Source organism: Pogoniulus pusillus, chromosome 26 (genome assembly GCF_015220805.1).
Source record: "Pogoniulus pusillus isolate bPogPus1 chromosome 26, bPogPus1.pri, whole genome shotgun sequence".
NCBI lineage: Eukaryota > Metazoa > Chordata > Aves > Piciformes > Lybiidae > Pogoniulus > Pogoniulus pusillus.
In genome coordinates, this window is record NC_087289.1 from 4,160,897 (window position 1) to 4,187,200 (window position 26,304).

Below are 26,304 nucleotides of genomic sequence, written 5' to 3' on the forward strand. Positions count from 1 at the left end.
GCCCTAATCATCACCCACTGTAGACTTGTTACAGCACTTCTATTATTTTTAATTAACAACAGTCAAAGTAAAATTACCAGCTCAGTCCTCAGCGAGTCTGACACGAACCCCCATCAGTAAAAAGCAAGGTCTGCTGTAAGCAGAGGAAAATGCATCAACCTGGTAAGGAAAATGCAAGGTCTGCTGTAAGCAGAGGAAAATGCATCAACCTGGTAAGGAAAAAGCAAGTTCTGCTGTAAGCAGAGGAAAAAGCATCAACCTGGTAAGGGACGATGAGGCAGAATGTCCCTAACCATCCCGGAGAGCTTCAGAAGGCAAACGTAGCTCCTTCTCTAGCTCGAGTACTAGGGCTTATTTTGCAATTAGGAAGCAGAAGATAAAGGGACAAGTGACTGTGCAACAGAGTTCCTATAGCTACATCTTGTTCCTTGCAGTACCAGTCTACACAGTGCTGGGTTATTATGTAGTGCCTTGGACTGTTTGGAGGTAATAAGCATTCACCGAGAATGGACTGCTATTAGCCACCGGCAAAAGCTGATTATAATAGTGCCAGCACTGGAATATGTTTTCCACCCATTTACAAGAGGAGTAAAATAACAGGAGGAAAAAGAATCCCATTTGCCAGTGTTTGGAGCGCAGTGTGCTCTACATACAATTATCCAGAGAATGACAGGAAATTGACCCATTTACTCAGAAAAGTTCCTATCGTGTTCTGCACTATTTCATTTCATTTCATGCCCATTTGAGAACAAGTCATTTCTCTTCAGGGCAGAAGATAAATTGTCAGCTTGTACACACATCTCTTTTCATTGCCAGGCACAAAAATATCACAAAGAAACATTTCCCTGCCCTCTGCTTAATTTTCTTCTTCTTTTTCTCTAATAAATGGTGCTAACTATAAAAGTCAACGGACTGTAAATAAACTCAATTCTATTCCTACCTTACCTTATGATTGATTTTTGGACATAATGCATTCCACCTACAAGGTCTCTTGTCTGATTCAGCTGCTCCTCTCAGCACTAGAGAAAAATCAGATAACAACCTTGGTGGAAGAGCTTTATGTAAACCCAGAAACATTTGGCAACTACAGTTTTCTTAATGGCACAGTGCTACAGGTGCCACACAACGTTAGAGCCCAGCAGACAGGCTTTGTGTCAGCATCCTGAGTGTGTGTCCGGTGGTGGAGCCTCCTCTCACTCTGAAGGGGCTTGACAGAGAAGACAAAAGCAGCGATTAGATCACCATAATAAAAAGGGAATTCAAACAAAAAAGGAGCCAGAGACCTGAAGACAGCAAGCTCCAGAGGGAGAGGCAGCAGCATGTGTGGGTGAAAGTTAAAACAGGACATCACAGAAATGTCTCTCTCTGCATCCCGATCCTGTCTCTAGAGAACTGAGCTTGCTGTTCCTGCTGCTTTCAAGCAGGGTTAATATCAAGGACATCAATGAACAGAGAATTAAATGGAATCCCTGATGGAAATGCCAGCAGTCCAGGTCTGCAAGCAGAACACAGGCACTTCCCACGCTGTATGGCTGGAGAATTGCTAATATAAGGATGAGCCCAGGTACAGAAGAGTCAGAATGGCAGTAATTTTGTTCTCTCCAGCTCCAGCAGCATCCTTCAAACACCCTTCCAGCTCTTAGTGGTTTTATCTTTCTCCAGTTTCTAAAGATTTAAGTTAGAGCTGCCCAGCAAACCCTGAGTTCATGACAACTTTCCTGCAGCCAGCCTGCTGGCCAGCACACCTCAATCTATCCTCCCGGCCCTTGCTCTGCAAAGTCTAACCTCCTGTTTTGCGTGTCTGTAGTGCATACAGTGCCAAACCTCACTCTTCATTTGCTCTGAGACTTCATATTCAGTATGATCTCTTGTCACAGTTCTTTTCATCTGGATATTAGCTTCCCTGTGCTCTTCCATCCAGGAGCATCATTGCCAGGAGTAAAAATTACCCATCATTTGGAGCAGGAAATGAGATGGGGAAGGGAGCCCAGAGTCAACACCAGTCTCAGTAGTTGTAACACTTTAATCCTAGACTGAAAACAGCAAAGCTCATGTTTTGCACAGAAATCAGGCATGAGAAGTGTGACTCTGATCATAGTTTTGACTGTGATGGAGCTATACAGAACATGAGCTTGCAAAGTGGCTTGTGAAGGAAAGAAAAGCCTTCATAAACAAGCACAATGTTCAAGGCTCATGCTCAAGGTTCTGCTAATTCACAACCACACTACTTCATTTTCTTCCCTTAGCTAAAATTCCCCAACCAACGAAACACAAAAGTGGGAGAAAGAAAACAGCTCCCTGCTTCTCAGTGAGAGGGTTTTGTTCCTCTCTGCCTGACAGCAAGGACATTTGGACTGGGAGTAGGACTGCTGTTTACCCCTATGAGGGCAGCTGGATTCACCTGGCTCCCTAGAAAAACAGAGAAAGCATAAGAGACATTTTTACCTTCCCTTCTTCATCATCAGAGGAAAAAAGATTCCTGTGGCTAATTCCACATTTTAGCACCAAGATAGTGATTGCTCTCTAACTGCAAACATCTGCCTCCAGCCTGGTGCAGAGCCCAGCTCTGACCACAGGACCTTGGGTGCTGGCATGCAGGATGGGATGGTGGTCCCTCACCTCCTGCCCAGTAATGCAGATGCAGTTATGGGAACATGAACCTTGCTGAGATGGGATCCAGCATTGGACTGCCAGCTGCTGAGTGTGCAACCTCCTGCTTTGTGCCAGCTCCATCCAGTCATCCTGCCAGCTGCCTTCTCAGCCTGCTAAAGGCCCACAGGAGAAGCTTTTGAGTCTGCTACCTACCTGGAGGAGCCAAGCTCTTCCCTTAAGGGGAGACTCAATGCCCACCAATCCATATCTCTGTGGCAATTTTTCCACTGATGGGATATCACCTCTGCTATCAGGATAGGCTAAGGGAACTGGGATTGTTCAGCACAGAGAAGACTCCAGGGGCCTTTAGAGCTTGCCTTGCAGCACTTGAAGAGAGCCTACAGGAAGGCTGCACAGGGACTCTGTACAAGAGTATCCACTGATAGGAAAGAGGAAAAGGATTTAAATTGAAGGAGAATAGGTTTAGTTTGGATCTTGGGCAGAAATTCTTCACTAGGAGGGTGGCAGGACTCTGGAATGCATTGTCCAGAGGGGTTGTGGATGCCCCTTCCCTGCATATGTTCAAGGCCTTCAGTAGCCTAACCTGGGCTAGTTGAGAGGTATCACTTCCTATGGCAGGAGGTTGGGTTAGATGATCTCTCAGGTCTCTTCCAGTCAAAATCATCCTATGATATGGCTCTAGCTTTTATGAGATAACTGCTTGCTGTTTATCCACAAACCAGGCTCACTGAGCTCACTCCTGGTCTCTTAGAAGATAACCAAATCCTGCCTAACATTGAGAAAAACAAAGAGCTCTTCAGATGCATGTCCTACTCCTCCCCAGTTGCTGTTCTTTTGCTTGTAAATGCTGAAGTTTGAGCTAAACCTTAACTGCTGCCACAGCCCCAAAGTGACACCGATTCCCACACAGGGGTGAGAGCAGGGATGTGACCCATTCTCCACCTGCACAGCAGCAAATTCCCTTGCACACAAGCAGGTTTGCTTCCCAACTGCCCATCATACATCAATGCTCACCTTCTCTCAGCAGAAGAAAGAATAAAAGATGGGGGGCTGGGGGGAGGATGGGAAGGAAGAAAGGAAACAAACATCTTCCTCTGCCAACAGATGCAGGCACAAACACGCAGAAATATTTTGGGACAACTGAAGGGAGTGTAGATGGAGGGGTTAGTGCCAGGCTTTAAACATTATGTACAAAGAAAACATAATGAGCTCCTACGGGATGCAGAAAAATTACCCATGAATGAGGGGAAAAAAAATGGATAACCACTCCTGGGTTTGCCACTTGTGAATTATTTAATAATCACTCCCCAGCAGATGGAATATATTTATCCACCCCATTGGAGCACACTTTGCAATTTATTTACACTGCTTTAAAATGTGATTATATATTTAAAAAATAAACAAGGTAACCACAAGGGAAAAGGGAAGTAAGCACAAGCTTAAGGGGGAAGGGGAAAAAAAAAAAGCTTTTCACTTCATTTTAGGCAATTTCCACTAAAATTCATTTGAATCCTCCTTACTCTTCTGCTGCAAAAAACAGGAACTGAAAACTTATTCAGGGAAGCCAGTCTGGATTTCTCACACAATTAAGAGATCATTCTATGAGATGGGGTCTATGCTTCAATAGCCATGCTGTCTTGGGTACCAGAAATCTAATTCAGCTCCCATTACAGCATCACAGTGTCACAGTATCACCAAGGTTGGAAGAGACCTCATAGATCAAGTCCAACCCTTTACCACAGAGCTCAAGGCCAGACCATGGCACCAAGTGCCACGTCCAGTCCTGCCTTGAACAGCTCCAGGGACGGCGACTCCACCACCTCCCCGGGCAGCCCATTCCAGTGTCCAATGACTCTCTCAGTGAAGAACTTTCTCCTCACCTCCAGCCTAAATCTCCCCTGGCACAGTCTGAGGCTGTGTCCTCTTGTTCTGGTGCTGGCCACCTGAGAGAAGAGAGCAACCTCCTCCTGGCCACAACCACCCCTCAGGTAGTTGTAGACAGCAATAAGGTCACCCCTGAGCCTCCTCTTCTCCAGGCTAACCAATCCCAGCTCCCTCAGCCTCTCCTCGTAGGGCTGTGCTCAAGGCCTCTCCCCAGCCTCGTCGCCCTTCTCTGGACACGCTCAAGCATCTCAGTGTCCCTCCTAAACTGGGGGGCCCAGAACTGAACACAGTACTCAAGGTGAGGTCTAACCAGTGCAGAGTACAGGGGCAGAATGACCTCCCTGCTCCTGCTGACCACACCATTCCTGATGCAGGCCAGGATGCCACTGGCTCTCTTGGCCACCTGGGCACACTGCTGGCTCATGTTCAGGCGGGTATCAATCAGCACCCCCAGATCCCTCTCTGTCTGGCTGCTCTCCAGCCACTCCGACCCCAGCCTGTATCTCTGCATGGGGTTGTTGTGGCCAAAGTGCAGCACCCTGCACTTGGAGCTATTGAAGCCATCCCATTGGACTCTGCCCATCTATCCAGGCGGTCAAGGTCCTGCTGCAGAGCCCTTCTGCCCTCCAGCCCAGCCACATCTGCCCCCAGCTTGGTGTCATCTGCAAACTTGCTGACGACTGACTCATATGGGGATCAATAGGAACAGGCTCATGTCTTAGACTAGTCCAATTCACAGGATCAGGTTCCTTGTCTGATCTAGAGCAACTTTACAGCCACGGCCCTCCAAACAGCACTTAGCTTTGTCATTTCATTAGCTTCTTATTCTAAAAGACAAAGGATGCCCTTTAGCAATAACTGAAAATACAGAAGGTACCATTTAGTATCTTATACATACTTGAGTAGACTGCCTGCTCCCAAAATTAAAACAGGAACTGTAAGCAAAGGGCTTTGCTCACTCAACAGCAAAGTGTGTTACTGATAATCAGTAACTACTGTTACAGCAGACTGATTTGGACAAACCTGAGGGAAAGTCCATGAGACAAAGGCATACCTTTCACTGGCAAATGTCAAACCATTGCACACTGAATTGAGGCTTCTAGACTCCTCCTGTGCAAGTTTGTGTGCATGCACACACTGGCCAGGCAAAGGTGCACAGAAGCTCTAATCGCTCAGATGGACACAGATGCTTTTAGGAGCCTGAAGTCATCTGAGAGGTGAGAAGTTGAGAGACAGATCCCACAATGAACACAAGTTTTCATACTTTGCCTGTAGGAAACAAAATACAACCCCCAGCCCAAAGCCACTCTTCCCCCACCAAAGAAGAGGTTAGCCACTGTTGGTGAAACCACTGCACAAGTAGTTTTTTCAACAATGGAGTGTGGTTTTATTTAAAGACAGTGACATTTATTTACAGAGCTCAAATGTGGGAGAGCTCCATGGCAAAGCCACCACCAATGGCTATTGGAAAGGCAACACTCTGCACATAACACTGTCAAAGCAGAGGGACTAGTGAGATGGGCATGTGGTGATAGGACAGGGAGCAACGGTTTGGAAGTAGAGCAGGGTAGATTTATATTAGACAGTTGGAAGAAGTTCTTTACTCTGAGGATGGTGAGACACTGAAATGGGTTGCCCAGAGAAGTTGTGGATGCCTCATCTTTGGGTGTGTTTAAGACCAGGCAGGATGAGGCTTAGAGCAACCTGGTCTAGTGGAAGGTGTCCCTGTCCATGGCAGGAGAGTTGAAAATCAGTGGTCTTTACAGTCCTTTCCAACTCAAGTCATTCTATGATTCTATGCAAAGTGACTAAAGAATAACATTGCTTGGTAATAAGAGTTTAATTTTCATTGCCAAGAGTGGGTTAGCAAACCAAAACACAGCAAGTTCTTTAGTAATTTGTGTGCTTCTTGAGGTCTCAAAGGTTATTTTTTTTCCTGTTCTGTTTCCCCTTCCCAGACCAAGAAAATCTGCAACTGATATGGGTCAAAAATACCTATTTTGTAGAAGATATTACCTTAAAAAAACAACAAAAGACTGAGATCTAAATCCTTGACTAGTTCAGTAGAAGGGCTACTCTACAAATAAACTGGTAGAGAGAATCCTATGTGTCTTTAAGGTTAAAATGAACAAATAGTACACCAGTACTTCAGAGAGCTCAGTGTGTCCTCCTTGCCAGGAAAGGGCTCAAACATAAGCAAGTCCTCTCTTGAACTGGGAGTGCTGCCTTTTTCAACAAGAAAGCCAACTGACCTCTAAAATCTCCACATCCTGGAAGAGCAAAAGCAAGTTCACTGTATATTATTTCTTCAAAGACAGGTATCAGCTTTCAAAACCTGCTTCCACCACACTCTAACAGATGTTTGCAGACACAAGTACAGATGTGCATGTTTCTGCTGGGATGTGAATGTTCCAGGCAAGATGCTCCCCTACCTCCTCCTGAGAATGCAGGATGGATCTGTTGGAAGGTAGGAGAGCCCTGCAGAGGGACCTAGACAGGCTGGATGGGTGGGCAGAGGCCAATGGGATGAGATTTAACAGGGCCAAGTGCAGGGCTCTGCACTTTGGCCACAACAACACCAAGCAGCACTACAGGCTGGGGACAGAGTGGCTGAGAGCAGCCAGGCAGAAAGGGACCACCTGGGGGTACTGGTAGATAGTAGGCTGAAGATGAGGCAGCAGTGTGCCCAGGTGGCCAAGAGAGCCAATGGCATCCTGGCCTGCATCAGGAACAGTGTGGCCAGCAGGACGAGAGAGGTTATTCTTTCCCTGTGCTCAGCACTGGTCAGGCCACACCTTGAGTGCTGTGTCCAGTTCTGGGCTCCTCAATTCAAGAGAGATGTTGCAGTGCTGGAAGGTGTCCACAGGAGGGCGACAAAGCTGTGAGGGGCCTGGAGCAGAGCCCTGTGAGGAGAGGCTGAGGGAGCTGGGGGTGTGCAGCCTGCAGCAGAGGAGGCTCAGGGCAGAGCTCATTGCTGTCTGCAACTACCTGAAAGGAGGCTGTAGCCAGGTGGGGTTGGGCTCTTCTCCCAGGCAACCAGCAACAGAACAAGGGGACACAGTCTCAAGTTGTGCCAGGGAAGGTCTAGGCTGGATGTTAGGAGGAAGTTGTTGGCAGAGAGAAAGATTGGCATTGGAATGGGCTGCCCAGGGAGGTGGTGGAGTCACCGTCCCTGGAGGTGTTCAAGCAAAGCCTGGATGAGGCACTTAGTGCCATGGTTTAGTTGACTGGCTAGGGCTGGGTGCTAGGTTGGCCTGGATGATCTTGGAGGTCTCTTCCAACCTGGTTGATTCTATGATTCTATGGAAGTGTCAAATGCTTCACGAGGAGTTATGCACTCATTTGTTTTAAAGACAGAAAGGATTAAATACATCTACATAAAGGAAAGAAAAAGTGTTTAAACAACAATAAAAAGAGATTTAGTGGCATTAATAAAGAACTCCTTTAAAGCAGCATGTCACCATTAAAGTAATTAATAGGGCATGCAAGACACTTCAGTGGAAAGTGAACAGTGCTCACATTAGAGCCTTATAAGTTTTCACATGACCTTAAGACAGAGTATGGCATTTCTGTGCAAAAGCACCCTCTAAAAACAGAGATGGGGGCATTCAAGTCTATAAAAAAAAGGGATTTTAAAATTTAACTGGCAGGGTCTGAATCTAAAACACAAAGGTTAAGGGAATGTTAGAAGGGCAATAATTCTGATTAAACTTTTCTCTAAAGTGACAATAAAATGTTCCAAATGAATTAAGGCTTTTATTAACAGATGCAGAAGCTCTGTAAAAGAGTTTGAAATATAAGTAGCAGAGAGGAGAGGTTTTATGTTTTTGAGGCTTGGGGTTTTTTTTTCCCTGTCTGGATGAAGGTGATATTGCTATAAAACTTTAATCTTATTGCCATGCCACACTGAAAGTAAACCTGTCAGAGCTAATAGAGCAAATCAGGATGCTTGCTTTCCCTTCTCTGTGCTGCAAGGGCCTCTTTCCAGCATGTAAGAAAGAATATAGAATCAGTCAGGGTTGGAAGGGACCACAAGGATCATCTAGATTCAACCCCCCTGCCATGGGCAGGGGCACTCTACCCTAGATCAGGCTGGCCAGAGCTATGTGTGGCACTGATACCACAGGTGACAGACACATGTAGACAGGCTATGTGCTGATGACTCAACTGGACTTCTACTGGCTGCAGTAGTCCCAAGGCAGTAAGTCTGGGCAAGTTCTTTGGACCATTCTGAACGAGGGCAGAGTGAAAAACTGGTGCTACACCACCACATTTTGGCCTTTCCAAGGTGAATTAACCATTACAGGACAAGGCCTACTGGGTTTAAACTGGCAGAGGGGAGATTCAACCTAGATGTTAGGAAAGGGTTCTTTATACTGAAGGCAATGAGACACTGGCACAGGTTGCCCAGGGAGGCTGTGGCTGCTCCCTCCCTGGAGGTGCTCAAGGCCAGGTTGGATGAGGCCTTGAGTGACCTGTTCTAGTGGGAGGTGTCCCTGCAATAAGTGCATTTCACTACCTCAGAGTGATTAAGTTTAAGCCTGTGGAGCAGGATATAACACAAGGCTCTTACTAAACAAAAGCAGGGCATATGCTACTTAGAGCAGATCTCAGCTCCAGCAGGGCAGTTGAGGCTCAACAGCATTTGCTGGTTATGATTCAGGCCATTGCTAATTTTTCCTTCTGCCTTGCTGCTGCTAAATTCTGGCAAGTTGGTTGCCTTGGTGATGGTCGCAGTGTCTGTGGCAGATGCTCTGGAAGACATCTTGCAAAGTGCTTTGCCTCTTCTGGGAACTCTTGAGCCTTTTGCATGTTGGCAGGAGTGCTGCAGTAGCTGTCTGTGCTCTGGTGGCTGTTCCACCACCCTTCAACCCATCAGTTTGGGGCCAGATTGTGACAACTACTGAAATCTGTCCCTGTTGCACACCGCATCTGCTATGCAAGGACCCAAGGCTCAACCTTCTCTTGCTCCCTACGATGCCCCATCATGTGCTACAGCTACCCCTGCTTGCTGCTTAGGATCAAGCCCAAAAGACAGCTTCAAGAACACCCTTCTTTTGCACTACCCATGAGAAAAGCACTGAGAGGAGCAACTGAGTGTGAATTGCCAGGGAGAATAGGATGTCAAACAAATATTTTCCTTTTCACAACAGAACATAAATATTTGGCAGCACATTTAAATTAAAAAGTCTAAAAGTTACTCCAATTGAGTGGAGAACATTGCTATGATGCTCATTTGCTTCCTAAAATATGACCAGTCACAGATGGCTTGCTGTAGGAAATATTAAATACTTTTGGTAAGTGTTGTCTGGCTTCAACACAGATTGCATTTACACAGATACCTCTGTTGGTGGAATGCCAAGAGAGTGTATTGCTTCAAACATGTCCTTAAACAAAAAAACTACACTGTCAGGAGCTACTGCAATGGTTATACTTCAAATCTCAGCCCTTCAGAACATCTGAAAGCCAGCTTTCATTTCAGCGTTGGTCCTCTCCCTTTTCCTCCACTGTATGAGCAAGGAAAATACCCAGGTTTGGTCGGAAGCAACTTTTAGTGGGCATCATAATCATTCAGAGTAGTTTGAAAAAATAACTACCTAAAGAGCATTAGGTAAGATGAGAAATCTGAAAACAACTGAAGGCCAGGAAGTGGATGATGTTGGAGGCCTCTTCCAACCTGGTTGATTCTACGATTCTATGTGTTAAAGGGTCAAACAGCAAGGATGTAAATCATAGAATCAACCAGGTTGGAAGAGACCTCCAAGATCATCCAGGCCAACCTAGCACCCAGCCCTAGCCAATCAACTAAACCATGGCACTAAGTGCCTCAGCCAGGCTTTGCTTGAACATCTCCAGGGACGGTGCCTCCACCACCTCCCTGGGCAGCCCATTCCAATGCCAATCACTCTCTCTGACAACAACTTCCTCCTAACATCCAGCCTAGACCTCCCCCAGCACAACTTGAGACTGTGTCCCCTTGTTCTATTGCTGGTTGCCTGGGAGAAGAGACCAACCCCACCTGGCTACAGCCTCCCTTCAGGTAGTTGCAGACAGCAATGAGCTCTGCCCTGAGCCTCTTCTTCTCCAGGCTGCACACCCCCAGCTCCCTCAGCCTCTCCTCATAGGGTTTGTGTTCCAGGCCCCTCACCAGCTTTGTTGCCCTTCTCTGGACACCTTCCAGCACCTCAACATCTCTCTTGAATTGAGGAGCCCAGAACTGGACACAGTACTCAAGGGGTGGCCTGACCAGTGCTGAGTACAGGGGAAGAATAACCTCCCTTGTCCTACTGGCCACCCTGTTCCTGATGCATCATCATTCACACTCCTTGTGCTTCCCCTAAGCTGGCATGACTTTGTTTCTTCTAACCAGAAATCCACCAAGCCCACTGGGGTTTGTATTAAACAGTTAACAGTTAAACAGTTTCCTGCAAACAAACACTGCAGGCAGACAAACTGATGTCCTGGAGTGAAGAAACAGAGGCAGGACGCTAGAGGGAGGATCGACTCAGAGACTGAGCTTTTGCCAGAGCAAATGCTTTGGAGTGTGGCTTCACCAAGGAGATGGCTGAAGTGGCATGCTTCAAAAGCCCTCTCGCCTCGCAAATTGCTGTCTGGGCTGAAGGAGGAGGGCAGCTGGAATCAGAGCGAGACAGGACTTTCTGTTCTCTGCAAGCCTGCTACGGGAAAATTATACCTGCACAATCCAAATAGGTCCCTCCCAGGACAGATTTAGCTCTGTTACAGGCAGGTATCACAGGCTGGCTGCAAGACCAGCAGCTCTGCCAGCCCAGCACCAGCACTGCAAAATAACCACAAGTTTGCTAAAACAATTAACTGTGTTTATGTTACTGAGTGTGGAATTTTTTTCACCTCTGGACACTCTGCACACTCTGACATCACTGCCTTAGGAAGGACAGAGCCAACTCAGAAATAAATGGATCTGATGGAAAAGCACATTTAAATTACAGGCCCTGTTTCAAAGAAATCACAACCCTGCCAAAATAATTGTCTTCAGCCAGCTGATTTGACAACTATGTGAGGTTATAAGCAAGCAGAAAGACTTTATGGAAGGGAATACTCTCATGGTACTTCCTGCCCTCCTGAGTTTCCCAAGAGCCCTTACTCAGCTTGCAGCTGCTTATTCACATTCATGCTCAGTCTCCAAACAGCAGTGGTTTGAGGAGGGAAAGAAAAGAAGGGTACATCTCCATGTGAAGATCTTTGCAGGCTGCAGCTAGGAAGAACACAGGAACATGAGGAGAAGCTGAAGGAGCTGGGGTTGTTTAATCTGGAGAAGAAGAGGCTCAGGGGGGACCTCATTGCTGGCTACAACTACCTGAAGGGAGGTTGTAGCCAGGTGGGGTTGGTCTCTTCTCCCAGGCAAGCAGCAACACAACAAGGGGACGCAGTCTCAGGTTGTGCCAGGGGAGGTCTAGGCTGGATGTTAGGAGGAAGTTGTTGTCAGAGAGAGTGATTGGCATTGGAATGGGCTGCCCAGGGAGGTGGTGGAGTCACTGTCCCTGCAGGTGTTGAAGCAAAGCCTGGATGAGGCACTTAGTGCCATGGTCTGGTTGACTGGCTAGGGCTGGGTGCTAGGTTGGACTGGATGGTCTGGGAGGTCTCTTCCAACCTGGTTGATTCTATGACTCTATGACATGGAAGATCCGAGCTGCATGCTGTGTTTACTGTCTTGGACACATCATTTGAGCTCAGAAATAGATGAAATGCAGGCCTAGAGAAGACCTCTGGGTCTGTTCTTGCCCAGAGAAGGTTCAGATAGATTGTAACTGTTTGCCCTGCCTGTGCTTGAAGGCCTCCAGTAGCAGAGATCCATGCTGTAAACTAATTGCATCTAATCCTCTAGCTGCAGTATGGAGGCAATGCCACTGCCTTTCCCCTCTCACTTTCTGCTGTCTACCTGGAAAGCTGTTCTAGAGGCAGAGCCTATGTCCTGTCATTCACTGACACACCACAGTGAGAGCTTATTACAGAGGGATCTCTAGATGCTGCTCAGGTGGCAACAGGTGAAAGCAGCAAATAGTTTGCTGAGAAGGTGGTGAAGCACAATTGCAAGCAAAGCAGAGATGATTGCCACAAACACTAGGTGTGGTTTGCCATCTAACCATTCAACCTTGACCACGTATGAGGAGGATTTTCCCCCTACTACAACGATACTGGTGCATAATGCATTGTTCCTTCCTTCCAGCTGCTTCTGCTAGTTTTCAAAGGCAGACAAGAGCTGGGCTACCTTCTAAAAGGAAATCTTCACCATCCCCTCTCATGCAGTATGTACAGCCAGGAGGCATAAAATCTCACTGGTCCTTGTGAAAGGGAAGCTATTTGCTTCCCAAGAACATGCAGTTGGTCAGTGAAATTCATCTGTGAGGCAAGAAGTTCACTGAATGGCAGCAGCTGGTGCACTCAGAGGAAGAACTTCCTTCACAAAGTTTCCCAGGGTATAACTGCTCTAGATTATACATGTCAAATCAACATTTAGTTCACATAACCCAATATGAAAAGTGCAAGGCAGAGAGAAGACAACGATTCAAGTTGTTATGGCTGCCAACACATGCAGGAGAAAAGATCTGGATTCTATCAAGCCATCACAGAAGTCTCAAGCTAGCTCAGTTGTGGAGAAGCCTTCACCTAATAGAGACATCCTTAAAAATGGATCACAAAGAGGAGTGGGAAGTGATTTGGCCACAACCAGCAAAACTTGGAGCTACCAGGATAGCATTGCATCAGTCAACCAGCACTTTATGCCCAATCTTCCCGCAGAGATACAGCTACTAAGATACTGTCAGGCACTATGGTGCCTACTCCGAAAACACCCCCTCATAACACTATCAACATTGCCAGCATGAACCTGCTTTACCTCCATAATCTATAGCTGGTTTTCCTATAAAGCAGTGTTCTGCTCAGCTCTCTGGAAAGCAAATCATCCCAAGGCATGACCTGATCTCCTCACTATCTACCTCGACATCAGTCAGCTGCATCCACAACAATCAACACCATGAAGCAACCGTGGGCTGAAAATTGAGTGCGCTGCCTCTTACAATCCCATGGAGTGACCGGGACCAGTTACCTAAGCACTGAGAAAAAAACCATTACATCCTCTAAGCCACCCTCAGCAAAGTGCATGGTCTCAGAGATCCTTCGCCAAGGTGAGTCCAGTGCAGTCTGGGTAGGACTCAGGCTCTCATGTCTTCTAAAAGCACTAGGAATTTTTTCCTCTTACATCTTTGGTGTGCAGCCTTTTCATCCCATCATGCTAGACAGCAAGATGAATTAGCTTTGTCCTCTTTTCATATGAGCCTCTGAGTCTCCATAAAGAAGCTCCTGCACGGCATGCCTCAGCATCTCATGGTATGCTTCCTCCCCTTTCTTTAGAATTCTAGTTTGTAAAGAAGGTTATTGACCTCCTCTCTCCCCTGCAAAGGAACCTCTTCCTCCTGTCTAGTGGCAAAATAAAAGGCACAAGCCATCCCCTGTAACAGATGGTAAGCCACTAAAAAAAAAAAACCCAAAACAGATGCAGGCTTCAGAAGGGTCAGGTAAGCACAAGATTCATCCCAGTTTTGACAGAAGCCACTTCATTGACATATTCTCTCACAACACACATTTTTGTACATCCTAGACTTGGACTCCTGGAAGCTCCAGATGAAGCTTCTGCAATTGCACTTCTTCCTCCTCTGTTTTATGCACCAATTGCACAGGACTATTTACCACCCAAAGCAGCAGCGCTGAGCTTACGGCTGCCACTCCTCCTCCAGCTTCCATCTGTACTCTTTTTTGTATCAACTGTTGCTGGATGGTATTAATAGAAAGGGCTGTTACACTCTTAAGGGATTTATTGATTTTTCAGCTTAAAAGATGAAGATCAGTTTACCAGGAATGAGTCTTCCCTTGCCACAACTTCCTTTCCAAAGAAGTCCCAGTTGAAGAGGGACAGTGATCTGCTGGAGAGGGTCCAGTGGAGGGCTATCATTTGCCATTGGAATGGGCTGCCCAGGGAGGTGGGTGGTGGAGTCACTCTCCCTGGAGGTGTTCAAGAAAAGCCAGGATGAGGCACTTAGTGCCATGTTCTAGTTGACTGGCTAGGGCTGGGGGATAGGTTGGACTGGATGGTTTTGGAGGTCTCTTCCAACCTGATTGATTCTATGAGGATGATTAGGGGACTGGAGCACTGCCTCACAAGAAGAGGCTAAGGGACCAGGGGCTTTTTAGTTGGGAGAAGAGAAGACTGAGAGGGGATTTAATCAATGTTTATAAACATCTGAGGGCTGGTCAGGATGAGGCGGGGGACAGGCTCTGCTCACTTGCTCCCTGGGATAGGGTGTAAGTTGCAGTACAGGAGGTTCCACCTCAACACAAGGGAGGACTTCGTTCCTGCAAGGGTCACAGAGCACTGGAACAGGTTCCCCAGAGAGGTTGTGGAGTCATCCTTCTCTGGAGACTTTCAAGTCCTATCTGGATGTGTTCCTCTGTGATCTGTGCTAGAGTGTGTGGTCCTGCTCTGGCAGGGGGGTTTGACTCGATGATCTCCTCGGGTCCCTTCCAACCCCTAACATCCTGTGAGCCTGTGAAATTACCAACTGGGCCCTGAGCAGCAAAATTATCATAACTAATAATAAATAGGATTAAAACACACTGGCAAGCAAACTAAAGCTCTGGACCTTTCCTGGGTCTGTTATGCCCATGGATCTCTTCTGCTGTGGGTAAGAAACATTGAGGGCAGGAGCCTGCTGCCGCCTGGTGCAGCCAAGCCACATCTCTCCACTACAGCAGCAGAGACTTAATGCTTTCAGAACCGTGGGTCACAGGTTCAGCTCCCTGCTGCCGATGACTCACTCAGGATCATCAAACTAAAACTAGCAACATCAGTGGGGTTTTTTTTTTCCTCCCCCCTAGGGGAGGACTGAAGAGCATTGATCTCAATGAAATATTTCGAGGGCAGAAAAATTCCACCACGTAAAAAGTGCGTGACTTCTCTTTAGTTTATTTTACTCTTATTTTTTTTGTGTTCCAGTTGTCATTTTGAATTCAAACTCTTTGGAAAGCAGGCATAATAGTCTTAATGATCCCATTGAGCAGTTTAAATTCAAATTGTGGAGCACTTGCAATGCCATGCTGGCAGCACTTTCCATAAATTACTCTCCAATTCAATACGTTGCTCGACGAAAAAAAAACCCCAAGAATAAAGAGCTTTTTTACTTTAAAAGAAGAAAAGTTGTATCATAAAAAAAACCAATAATAAAGATCTTTAAATTATAGCTTCTCTTTTCTGGTCCAATTTAAATTGTTACATGGTTGCTAAATTAGTGCTGTAATCTCTGCTTACAAATTGCAGAATTCTTTTTATAAATAGATGCAGTTTCACTGCGGGGATCAACCTCGCACTTGAAATTGGATGTGCTATAGGTAGCTGCTCTTGCAATGCTTCCAAACCACCACACTCACAGGCAGGGTTAAGGTTTGCAATGCCACTCTTGCACTGAAGCCCACAGCAGTTTTTTTACCCAAGATTTCAAGAGTTACTGACGTTGCAGGTTAATTAGCAAGTTTAAGCTTTCCCAGGATGCTCCATGGTAGCAGTGGCACAAGTCACAGCATTTCCTAAAACATCAGCATTTCTCTTGTGTTTTGGTCTAAACTATCTTCTCCAACTGAGCTTCTGATAGAGTTGCAGTTAGAAGAAGCTAGTAAGAGAGATAAACCTTTAAAGTACATTTTTCCCCCTAACATAACAAGCAGGGAAAAGAAAAATGAGGCACTCTGATCATGAGTTTCAAGCTGAGGAATGACAACGATCAGGGCATGACTTCCACACTCAATTCTTCCCTCCTCAAGCACTTCCACAGCTTTAGTTCTATGGAAGGATAAACCTCACCCTGCAAAATCCTTGTAAGTGATCTTCAGGGTAAGGTTTAAGGTCACTTCCTCAAGATCTTACAGCACACAGCAGAAACATGAAACCTGAGTGCCTGGGTCTCCACAGGGCACTGCAGAGCCAACCCATCAGCTTGCCCTGCTCTGGCTAGACAGACACAAGACAGCTCCTTTTCCCTCTTTCAACAGCTCACCCTTTCTAGCCCACCACTTCTCTGAACTCTTTCATCTGACCCTGTCTATTTCTGCTTTGTTTGGTTAGTTATTTCTGCTTTCTCCTCCCCTTGGTCCTTCCCTCAGGGCCCAGTGGTGGGTCACATTGACTGACACAGCAGAGGAAACTCAGAGGTCAGGAGCAGCTCAAGATCTTGACACTTTCTGTGCTAACTGTAGGTGCTCAGCACCTCTCAGCCTCTGAGTGCTTATCTCCAACTGCCAACCACCGGACTGCCAGGAAGGGGGATAAAGAATGGAGGAGAATATCCACATCCCAGAGAAAGTCATCAGGACATCAAAGAACATCCCATTCACAAAACAGCAGCATCACTATTGCCAGAGCTGTGTGCCTGGCTAACCTTGTGCTCGGTCCTGATGATAATAGGCTGTTTGGAAAGCTGACAGCTGGCACCGCACTAACATCTTGCTCTTCAATCATTTATAGCAACCGTTCCACCAATATTACTCTTAACCTTTTCTCTGCACCAAGTCCAGTGCTAAAACCTTTTTAACTACTTGGAGGAGGCAAACCAAATATTTTTTTGGTCAGTAACTTGCCCTGTAAGGGAAGGGAAAAGTATCCTGGTGACACACTGCAGACACGGCGCCCGTCACGCGCGCCGCAGTCTGCTGGTGACGCTGGAAACCCTATCATGATACTTCAGATGTTACTTGACTGTCGTAATGACTAGAAGACATCTGTCTCCTATCAGCGCTGCTTTTTTACAGTTGCTTTTAGATCAGCAGAAGTGTCTTAATGGAGAGGACTGGTACTCTGTTAGAAAGAACATCAATAATGAAAGAATCCTTGGATGCAGAGCAAAACCAGCAAACGTGCTGGCAACAGAACTCGTCGCGTTCGTAAGATGCAAGAGGAAACGACAGTGACTGGCTCTTGGGTGGGGGCATTTTTGTGTGCAAGAAATTAACTCTGCTGCTCAAATTCCCATTAAGGTTTTTGTTTTTTAATAAGCAGATGATTGATCTCCTTAGATGTTAATTCAGACTTTTGGGGAATTTCATCTTAACTGGGTCACTGGTAAATAAAATCAGAAATGAAAGAAAAAAAACAACCCTTCTTTGGGCTATTTAGGCTCAGTATTGACTAACCAGTAATTAAAGACAGCTCTTTGCAGTAACCTTAATTAGGGCTTTATCCCACCACAACTAAGGAGAGTCACATAATAAGCTAAGATTAGCCAATTCTAACTGTTGAAAAACATGTCCTTTTATTTTTGCACACAGCTCTTATGCATGTAAGGGCCACAAGTCACACAAGGGAATTATTAAAAACAATTAATCAAAGAATTAATGAATTTATTCCTTGCAGCCAGGCAAATACTCTAGCTAATTTTCTTTACATAAAGTAAAGCAGTTTGGCTCAATGGCTTGCATAACAGGTCAAGAGTTTTAGACCTGGGGAAACGGGGATGTGTGCTAGAAATCAGTGTGAATTAGGCAAAGCAGTAAACAAGCTTCACTGAACGACTCAGATTCATACCAGCTGAGACTCCTGTTTTCTCAGTTGGCTACAGCCATTTGCTAGTCACACAGGCTCCACCTTTCATGGGAATTCAGGTCCACAGAAATCTGGGTCAGGGCTCCTCAGTCCTGTGGACTTCCTACTGAACTAGGACTCCAAGAGTCCCAAGTCACTTTCTGGTAATAGGTCTTGAAGAAGCTCCAAAGAAAGAAAGAAAACAAAGCAAACCCCAAAAGAAGGCCACAATTCAGCAAAAAATCCTCAAGCACAGGATATATTTTAAGCAGGTCATTAACTCTCATTGACTTCAGTATGACCGCATCACACATTTAAAGGCAAAAATACCCATTCAGATTGTGCCTCAGCAATTTCACAGCCCCCAGTCCATTTGCAAGAACAACTTGCAAGCCTAGCTTGGGCCCTCAGTGTACTTAAGCACTCACATCTTACTGAAGCAACTGCAAACTTCCTTTCATTGAAAAATCAATGAGACATATGCTCTACGACACAAATTCCTCAGGCCTAAAGCCAATAGCATGGCAGGTGCCTACATTTGGCTTTTGGCACAGCAGAGCCCTGAGCTTTCTGAAGGGTATTGAGACTTCAGCTCTCAACACTCATTTTTTTTCACATTTAAGAGTTTAATGTGTGCTTGGGTGTTGTTTTCTTTTTTCTTTCCTTTTTTTCCTCCCCTTCTCCCTGGCTGCATCAGATTGCCAGATTCCTGCTTTGTATTTCCCACTCATGGTACTGGCTTTCCAGCTACATATACAGCATGGCCATCCGTTACCCTGCATGTGCAGCAGCAGATGGATCCAGATGTCTTTTGGGTTAAGTCCATAACCAGGTTTTTGTGGGCTGTATGGGTAAACATTCATGTAACCAGAAGGGGTCTTTAAAAGAAGCCTATTAAACGTTTACTCTTTTCTCTGCACTCAGAGCTGCAAAGCTGTATCATGGAATGTAAAAACGCAGATGCAACGAGGCAATGATTGTTCTTTTATCCCTTAAATAGATAGAAGATAAATTTGAAAGAAAATGAGGAACAGAATCTTTCTCATTTTCCTTTTTTATCCTTTTATCTTCCAATGTATGAAGTTTACTGAATCCTTGCCAACAATTCACTCAGGCTAATGAAGTGTATAAGTAATGAGATTAAATAATCTTAAACCATTACTACAGTGGCTAATGCAGATGTTTCCCCAAACTAAAGCAGATGAGTGGCGAAGAATGCGTGCTTGATTTAAAAGAGAGGAAAAGAAAGTATCAATCTGCAAGCAGATGAAGCCAATTCCAGGCTGAAGTCAATGAAATGTTTAATTCTGGTTACATAAAGTTGCTCCAATCATATCATGAATGCACCTTCAGTGTGCATATGGTCCAGCTTGCCACAAGATTAACCCTGACTCTTTCATGGTGCAATCATTTCAGTGCAAGCAAAACTGGAAATGGGTTAAAGCATACAGATTCCATCAAAAGATCATTTAGTTGTTAAAAGCCAATTTACAAGGCACATAGAGCACTGCCATGGTAAATAAGAGAACACACAGCATTTCAGCACCAGTGCCACTGTGAAGGCTGTGCAAACCCAGAAAGAATAATAAGATATGGGTGGCATTTTCAGAAATACACACTATTGCTTCAATTATTATTGGAACATTGGAGAAAAGCATCAGCTTTTACTTTCAGAAATGAGAATGCAATTCTGGAAGGGTCTCAAGTTCAGAACACTGAATTGGCAGCTAAAGACCTATCAACATTGAAAAAAAACCACGTTTTGGTGCTTTTCTTACTGTAAATTACAAGGATTATTCCTATATATTGTATGCTGAGGTCACAGCAAGGTAAGACCTCAGGTGTGCAGTGTGATGTTTGATTTGCAATTGTGCAATAGGTTCCAAGAAACTGTTATGGAAGCCTCTTAAAAGGAGCAGCTTCTCAGAGCAACTGTTTGCTTTTAAGAGCTTGCTGGAGGCAAGGAATGAAATTTTAGTGTAAAGTAAGCTGAAAAAGATACCTGAGCCAAAGACTCTTAGCTCAGTAGAAGGACTCCCACCAAACAATGGAAAGGTCTCAGTTTTAGAAACCACCTCTGTAATCCTAATGGGTACCAGAGTCTTTAAGTATTTTGAGATCAGGTTTCTCAACAAGGAAAACTTCAGAGAGCAACACTACCACTCAAAAAAAATCACTGCACAGTCTCCTCTTTGCAGAGATGAAAAAAGTCAAATGCAAAAAGCACCTTTCCCCCCCACCACTTTGGTCACTTCATTTCAGAGATAGGTTAGAGCAGGAAACAAAATTCATCCAGAAAGCCAAAGAGATCAGAGTTCTTCTGATGCTCACAGTACTGTCATGGGATTCTGAGGCTTTAACTGTAAGGTGAGCATACAGCAATGAAAGGATTCACATTTCCTGTGCCTGTGCTTTAAAATCTGGGTGCAAACAAGAAGGGACACTTACGATATAGCAGGGCTCACAGTAGGCCTTCTTCTCCACTGCGTAGAAAGGCTGTCCCCTCAGCTTGTTGTTGCACTTAATGCAGGTGAAGCACTTCACGTGGAAGACCTGGTCCATGGCCGTGCAGCCGGTGCCTTCCCCAACGACGTTCTCCCCGCAGCGCGCACAGCGACCTGTCACCAAACAGAACGGACACCAACCAAAGTAAGCCACTGCTCTCCGCTGCAGAAAAGGTCCTCCCACACACCTGTGCTGGTGAGCAAGTGGGACACGCTGGCTCAGCCAGCAGAGGAGCAAGTGGTGTCACTGCTGTCGAAGATCCAGTGCCAATGGAAGGCAGTCTGGTGATGGCCCGCATGAAAAGATCCAGAGAGACTTGAAACTGACTCCTAGGGCCACACTGTTACCAGCTCTGTTACTGTGGTATGGACTCTGAGCCCCAGCTGCAAACCATTCAGCTATCAGCTAACCTAGCTTTATAGTCATCCTCAGCTCCTCAGTTAGATGGGCTAAACCTGTGCCTAAAGCCTTGCCTCCACATGAAAGGATTTAGTGGTAGGATGCCTCATAAAGCTGCCTGGTGGCAGTGCAATTGTTACCGTTTAAAGAGTAGTTTTTGCTGGTACAGCTTAAACCAATTCCCTCAAAGGAGCCAATTCTTCTATGTTTGAAGATTAATACAGATCAAGATACTGTATCTATTTAAAGCACAGAAACTATTCCTCAAGAAACTGATGTGTGGATAGTTTATTCTCACCACCCTCCAACAAAGGTGTATCAGAAGCTGCTACTAAGAAAAGCCAAGCTCAGAAAGCTCTGTTTCAGAAAAAAGATCCTTAATGCCACATACAAATACATAACACACAAAAAATCTGCACACACACACACACAAAAGTCTTTCTGCCTTGTTCTGATTGTTGCTGAAAGTATTCTGTGGCAGAAAAATTTAGAGTGAAGACAGGACTTTGGAGAAAAAGAAAGGTTTCTCAGCTCATAGAGAAGAACCTGGTGCTGAGATAATGGAAGAGGATGGGTGGAAGGCACACCTTCCAGTTTCCTTCTGCCATTTCTTTGAGTTCTAGGGAATGGAGATAGCCCATCCATGTCTGATAGCCTTACCCAGCAATCAGTGCTGAAAACAGTTCATGCTCAGAGTTATGAAAGGTATTTAGGCCACTCTGTGCAGGAGGACCCCACTGAAGACAACACAGCAGCTATGGTCTGGGGCCTTGCTCCATTCAAAACAGTCCTATCCCATTTAATAAGTGCAGAATCCCCAGTCCTGGGATGCTGCACTTGTCCTTCAAGGCTCTGCGGGTGGAGTGGTGTGGTCACTGCGGGTAAGAAGGAGGGGAAGGAAAGCAAGAGCTGGGAGACAAGCAGGAAGGCAAACTGAGTTCAAAACAGAATGATTCATAAATGTGTATACAAATATGTCCCTAAAAATAATTAACTAATTCAGCAGTGTTCTCTCATTCCACAGCCTGTGTTTATTGGCCTTTTCAAACAAACACTGCAAAACTTCCTAAAAGGACCTGAACGCCTCTTATCATCCCAACAGCAGGGCTGCTGTCCTTTCACAGTGCTCCATTGATGTCCCTGCACTCATGGCTTCTTCCCTGTCTGTCCCAGGCTCCAACAGCCTACATCCAAGGAACAAAAGCATGCAAGCTACTTTTGGATGCCTCAGGATGTGGTGAGATGATCTAAATACACATTTGAGATATATTAGGAAAGCTTGGAAAAGAACCCAGATCATTCTGATTTGCTACAATGGCATAACCATAGTTGGCATTGTGCAAGCCAGTTCCTGACTGAAACAGATCCCAGTCTGAGCAATGATGAGACAGAAGTCACCAGATAAATCCAGACAAGCTTGGAAACCCCCCCCCCCCCCCAAAAAAAGAAATCAATAATGTTGGTTTTAAACTTAACTCTCTTTAGCATTTGTTATCAGCATTTTGATTGAGTTATGTTTTAATCACTCCACTCTAATGCTTCTTGTGAGGACTCCGTTCTTACAAGCAGAGAAGGAATGCAGGGTTCCCAGCATGGTGGTGAGGCTACAGAGCATGGGGGGGAAAAGAGGGCAAAAACCCCCACAGAAACCAACCATAAAGACTTGGGGGGAGGGGGCAAATTGAAAAAAATCAAAAATCAATGGAGATAACCACAGGAGCATTGCTGCTCTGTGAAGGAGGCAGAAGAAACCTGCTGTGCACACCACAGGAGTCTCATGTACAACAGGAAAGCACTGCTTGGTCCTGGGTGCAGATGAGACTGAGCATGCTCTGGGGCCTTCTCCAAACTGCTCATGTAGCTGGACTGTAATATGAAGAGATGTCTGGGGAGCAGTTAATATCTCTCTATATAAAACATGAAATTGAAAGCCATTAGTGTATTACTTTACAGTGTTTTTCCAGAGGGAATACTCTGCTGAAGAATTTCTTTTCCCTGGTGTGCCATTCTGTGATCATCCGGCATTACTTTTACGAGGCATTTGGACACAGAATAATGCAGTGTCTATGCAAACACTTCTCAGCTTTCTTTGTTACCATCTGAGTGGAAGATGTGAGAGTCTTTTCTTCTCCTCTTCCTCCTCTTCTCACATTCATAATTTAGCCAGATCTTATATACCTCAGTATTTATTTTCCTCTTTGACCAAGGCATCTCCGCATTTGCTGGAGAAGCTGCCTGTATGTAGACCATACTTGGAATCACAGAGTCAACCAGGTTGGAAGAGACCTCCAAGATCATCCAGTCCAACCTAGCACCCAGCCCTAGCCAATCAACCAGACCATGGCACTAAGTGCCTCATCCAGTGTTGTTCTGAACACCTCCAGGGATGGTGACTCCACCACCTCCCTGGGCAGCCCATTCCAATGCCAATCACTCTCTCTGACAACAACTTCCTCCTAACATCCAGCTTATACTTCCCCCAGCACAACTTGAGACTGTGTCCCCTTGTTCTATTGCTGGTTGCTTGGGAGAAGAGACCAACCCCACCTGGCTACAACCTCCCTTCAGGCAGTACTAGACAGCAATGAGGTCCCCCCTGAGCCTCCTCTTCTGCAGGCTGCACACCCCCAGCTCCCTCAGCCTCTCCTCATAGGATTTGTGCTCCAGGCCTTTCACCAGCCTTGTTGCCCTTCTCTGGACATCTTCCAGCACTTCAACATCTCTCCTGAATTGAGGAACCCAGAACTGGACACAGTACTCAAGGTGTGGCCTGACTTCTGGATGTACTTCTTGTGTCAGGGGATCTGTGTCTGTTTCCTAACTCAAATAGATACTCCTGTAATCCCTGGCAAATCACTTAGTGCCTTTGCACCTCTGTCCTTTCTTTGAGCAAAGGGCACATAGACCTCTTCTCTGCCTCCCAAAGGTGCCCTGAGGCTACATTCCTGCACAGCTCTGAGGCATACCCAACTACAGCGCTGGTGGCCATGTACAAACCAAAGGGCAGCAAAACAGAAGTCTGAGCCAACTTCTCCCCTTGAAGATCTTATTTCCTTAGGCTTTCCTTCCTCTTTCTGGGTTTTTCCACAGAAGATTCCCATTCAGGCAGTGGCAGACTTAATCTGTCTGCATTTATGAGAAGTCCAGCTTCTGCTATCATGTACACAGGCAGAATTGCTCCTGGAAACTCTTGCCCAGGAAAGCTTAAAGAAAGCTTCCTTTTTCCCAAGTTTACATGCAAATTTTAGCACTGTGGCCTGGAGCAAACCATGTTTTTCATGAGACATGGCCACTGCAGTGAGAATCAAAACACAAGCTCTGTGCCTAGGAACACCCCCAACTGACTCACTTGCCTGAAGGGTAAAAGCAAATAAGCCAAACTATTCAGATTTGGGAGCTTATGGTTAGGTGCCTGGATCCACACAAAGGCTCGTGGGCAAATACACAACTGGCTTGCAGTGATGCAGCCACAAGACTGCATCTTCTGCGGAGCTTGGTGCAAGCTGGGACCTCACAAGACTTCTCTACAGGCTGGTCACTTCTCCCAGCTCCTGCTCCAACACTCCAATTCGGTGGAAAACATCTGTCAGTTTGAAGCACTGCTGATAAGGGTGGAACTGCCGATCAGAGAGGCACACGCAGACAGGCGCTGTGATTGCACAAGCCTCATTTCCTTAGAAAACCAGAAAGGAACCCACTAAAAACAATGTCTCTGTCATTATGCTTGATAAAAACAAAACAAAGGTCTGCTTTTCCTCCCTGCCAATTACCAAAGGCAAAGGTATTTGTGGTTGGACTCACCACAATTAAGTGCCCACACATGTTCCCCGCTTCAGTATTTTCACACTGGTTGAAAGAACCCAGTCGGCTGCATGCGGAATACCCAAGAGTGAACACAGAACAAGTTCCACTGCTTATTGGGAAAGAAGTAGCAAAGGCAAAGCTTGCAAGACTCAAGAACAAACAGACTGCACACAAAAAAAAAAAGATTACCCAAATAATCTAAGAGAAAAATAGCAGGCAGTGTATTACAGTAGAAACATAGAACAACGTGACCCATTTGCTTCCCACAGAGACAAACAGCACTTAAAAGGCAGCTTAAAGACAAAGGACAAAATTAGTACTAAACTACATGAATATGAGACTGTGTCATTTCAAGATCCTTCTTTCATCCCTGCAGCCCTTTATAGCTCCTTTTTCAAGATCATTTCAGCAAAACTAGAAGGTGGCAGCAAGCCTGGGAGTCTCGCTTTTTACATGAAAGAGGTTCATAACCTTGGCTGTGACCTTCCTTCAGCCAGAGGTTCATAACCTTGGCTGTGACCTTCCTTCAGCCTAGCCTGGCTGCCAGATGTTGGGTCTCACCTTCAAGGACATACAAGTGTCCACAAAGGCTTCCCTGCTGAAACTGCTGGAAATGCCACCATTACTGAGTGGATCAAAGGGAGACACTTCAGCAGCTGAAAGGAAACATAGAATCGTAGAATCAACCAGGTTGGAAGAGACCTCCAAGATCATCCAGGCCAACCTAGCACCCAGCCCTAGCCAGTCAACCAGACCATGGCACTAAGTGCCTCATCCAGGCTTTGCTTGAACACCTCCAAGGCGACTTTACCACCTCCCCGGGCAGCCAGTTCCAATGCCGATCACTCTCTGTGAAGTTCTACATATCAACAAATAATTCAGGAGAGATGTTTACCCAGTGCATGAAGAGAGCATGTGTGTTCACACTGGGATGCAATGGTAGCATGACTTCCATAGCTTCTGAAGCCATACCAGCTCATCCTTTTACCACCCAGCCCTATTCAACCAAGGCTTAGTTCTCCTATTATTCTGAAATCTCCACTTTTACTGTCTTTTGTTGTATAAAAAATCTGAAATACTGTGAATCTGAAGAAAGAGGGGGAAGAGAGGAGCTCAGAGAATGATTTTTTTTTCATTAGTGTCACATGGTTTGCACTTACACCACCACAGATCTTGTCTGCTCTGATTGTGGAACAGCCCTGTTGTATTGAGTATTGGACAAGCACAGAATTCAAAGCAGGGCCCAACTGCAGGCATGAGTATAGACAGGGAATACTAAGAAACAATCAGACAAAACTGATCAGCAAGGAGAGTCATTGTCTCAGCACTCTGGATCACAGTATCACAGTATCATCAGGTTTGGAAGAGACCTCACAGATCATCAAGTCCAACCCTTTACCACAGAGCTCAAGGCCAGACCATGGCACCAAGTGCCACGTCCAATCCTGCCTTGAACAGCTCCAGGGACAGCAACTCCACCACCTCCCCGGGCAGCC

The 26,304-nt window shown here is 45.7% G+C and overlaps 1 protein-coding gene across 15 annotated transcripts in view; it reads right to left on the reverse strand.

Moving 5' to 3' along the window:
* The window catches only part of LPP (LIM domain containing preferred translocation partner in lipoma), a 371,586-nt gene that overhangs the window by 32,053 nt on the left and 313,229 nt on the right, over nucleotides 1-26,304 (reverse strand). For 13 of the 15 annotated variants that reach the window (XR_010307209.1, XR_010307210.1, XM_064165587.1 and 10 more), the window contains one exon: nucleotides 20,549-20,718. Coding sequence is in view for 12 of the 15 variants with exons in the window: in XM_064165587.1 (XP_064021657.1) it covers nucleotides 20,549-20,718 (170 nt within the window). In the remaining 3 variants the exon portion in view is untranslated. Of the gene's footprint in view, nucleotides 1-77; nucleotides 160-945; nucleotides 1,020-18,343; nucleotides 20,461-20,548; nucleotides 20,719-26,304 lie in introns of those variants that run through there. The other 2 variants (XR_010307211.1, XM_064165595.1) reach the window with 2 other exon arrangements.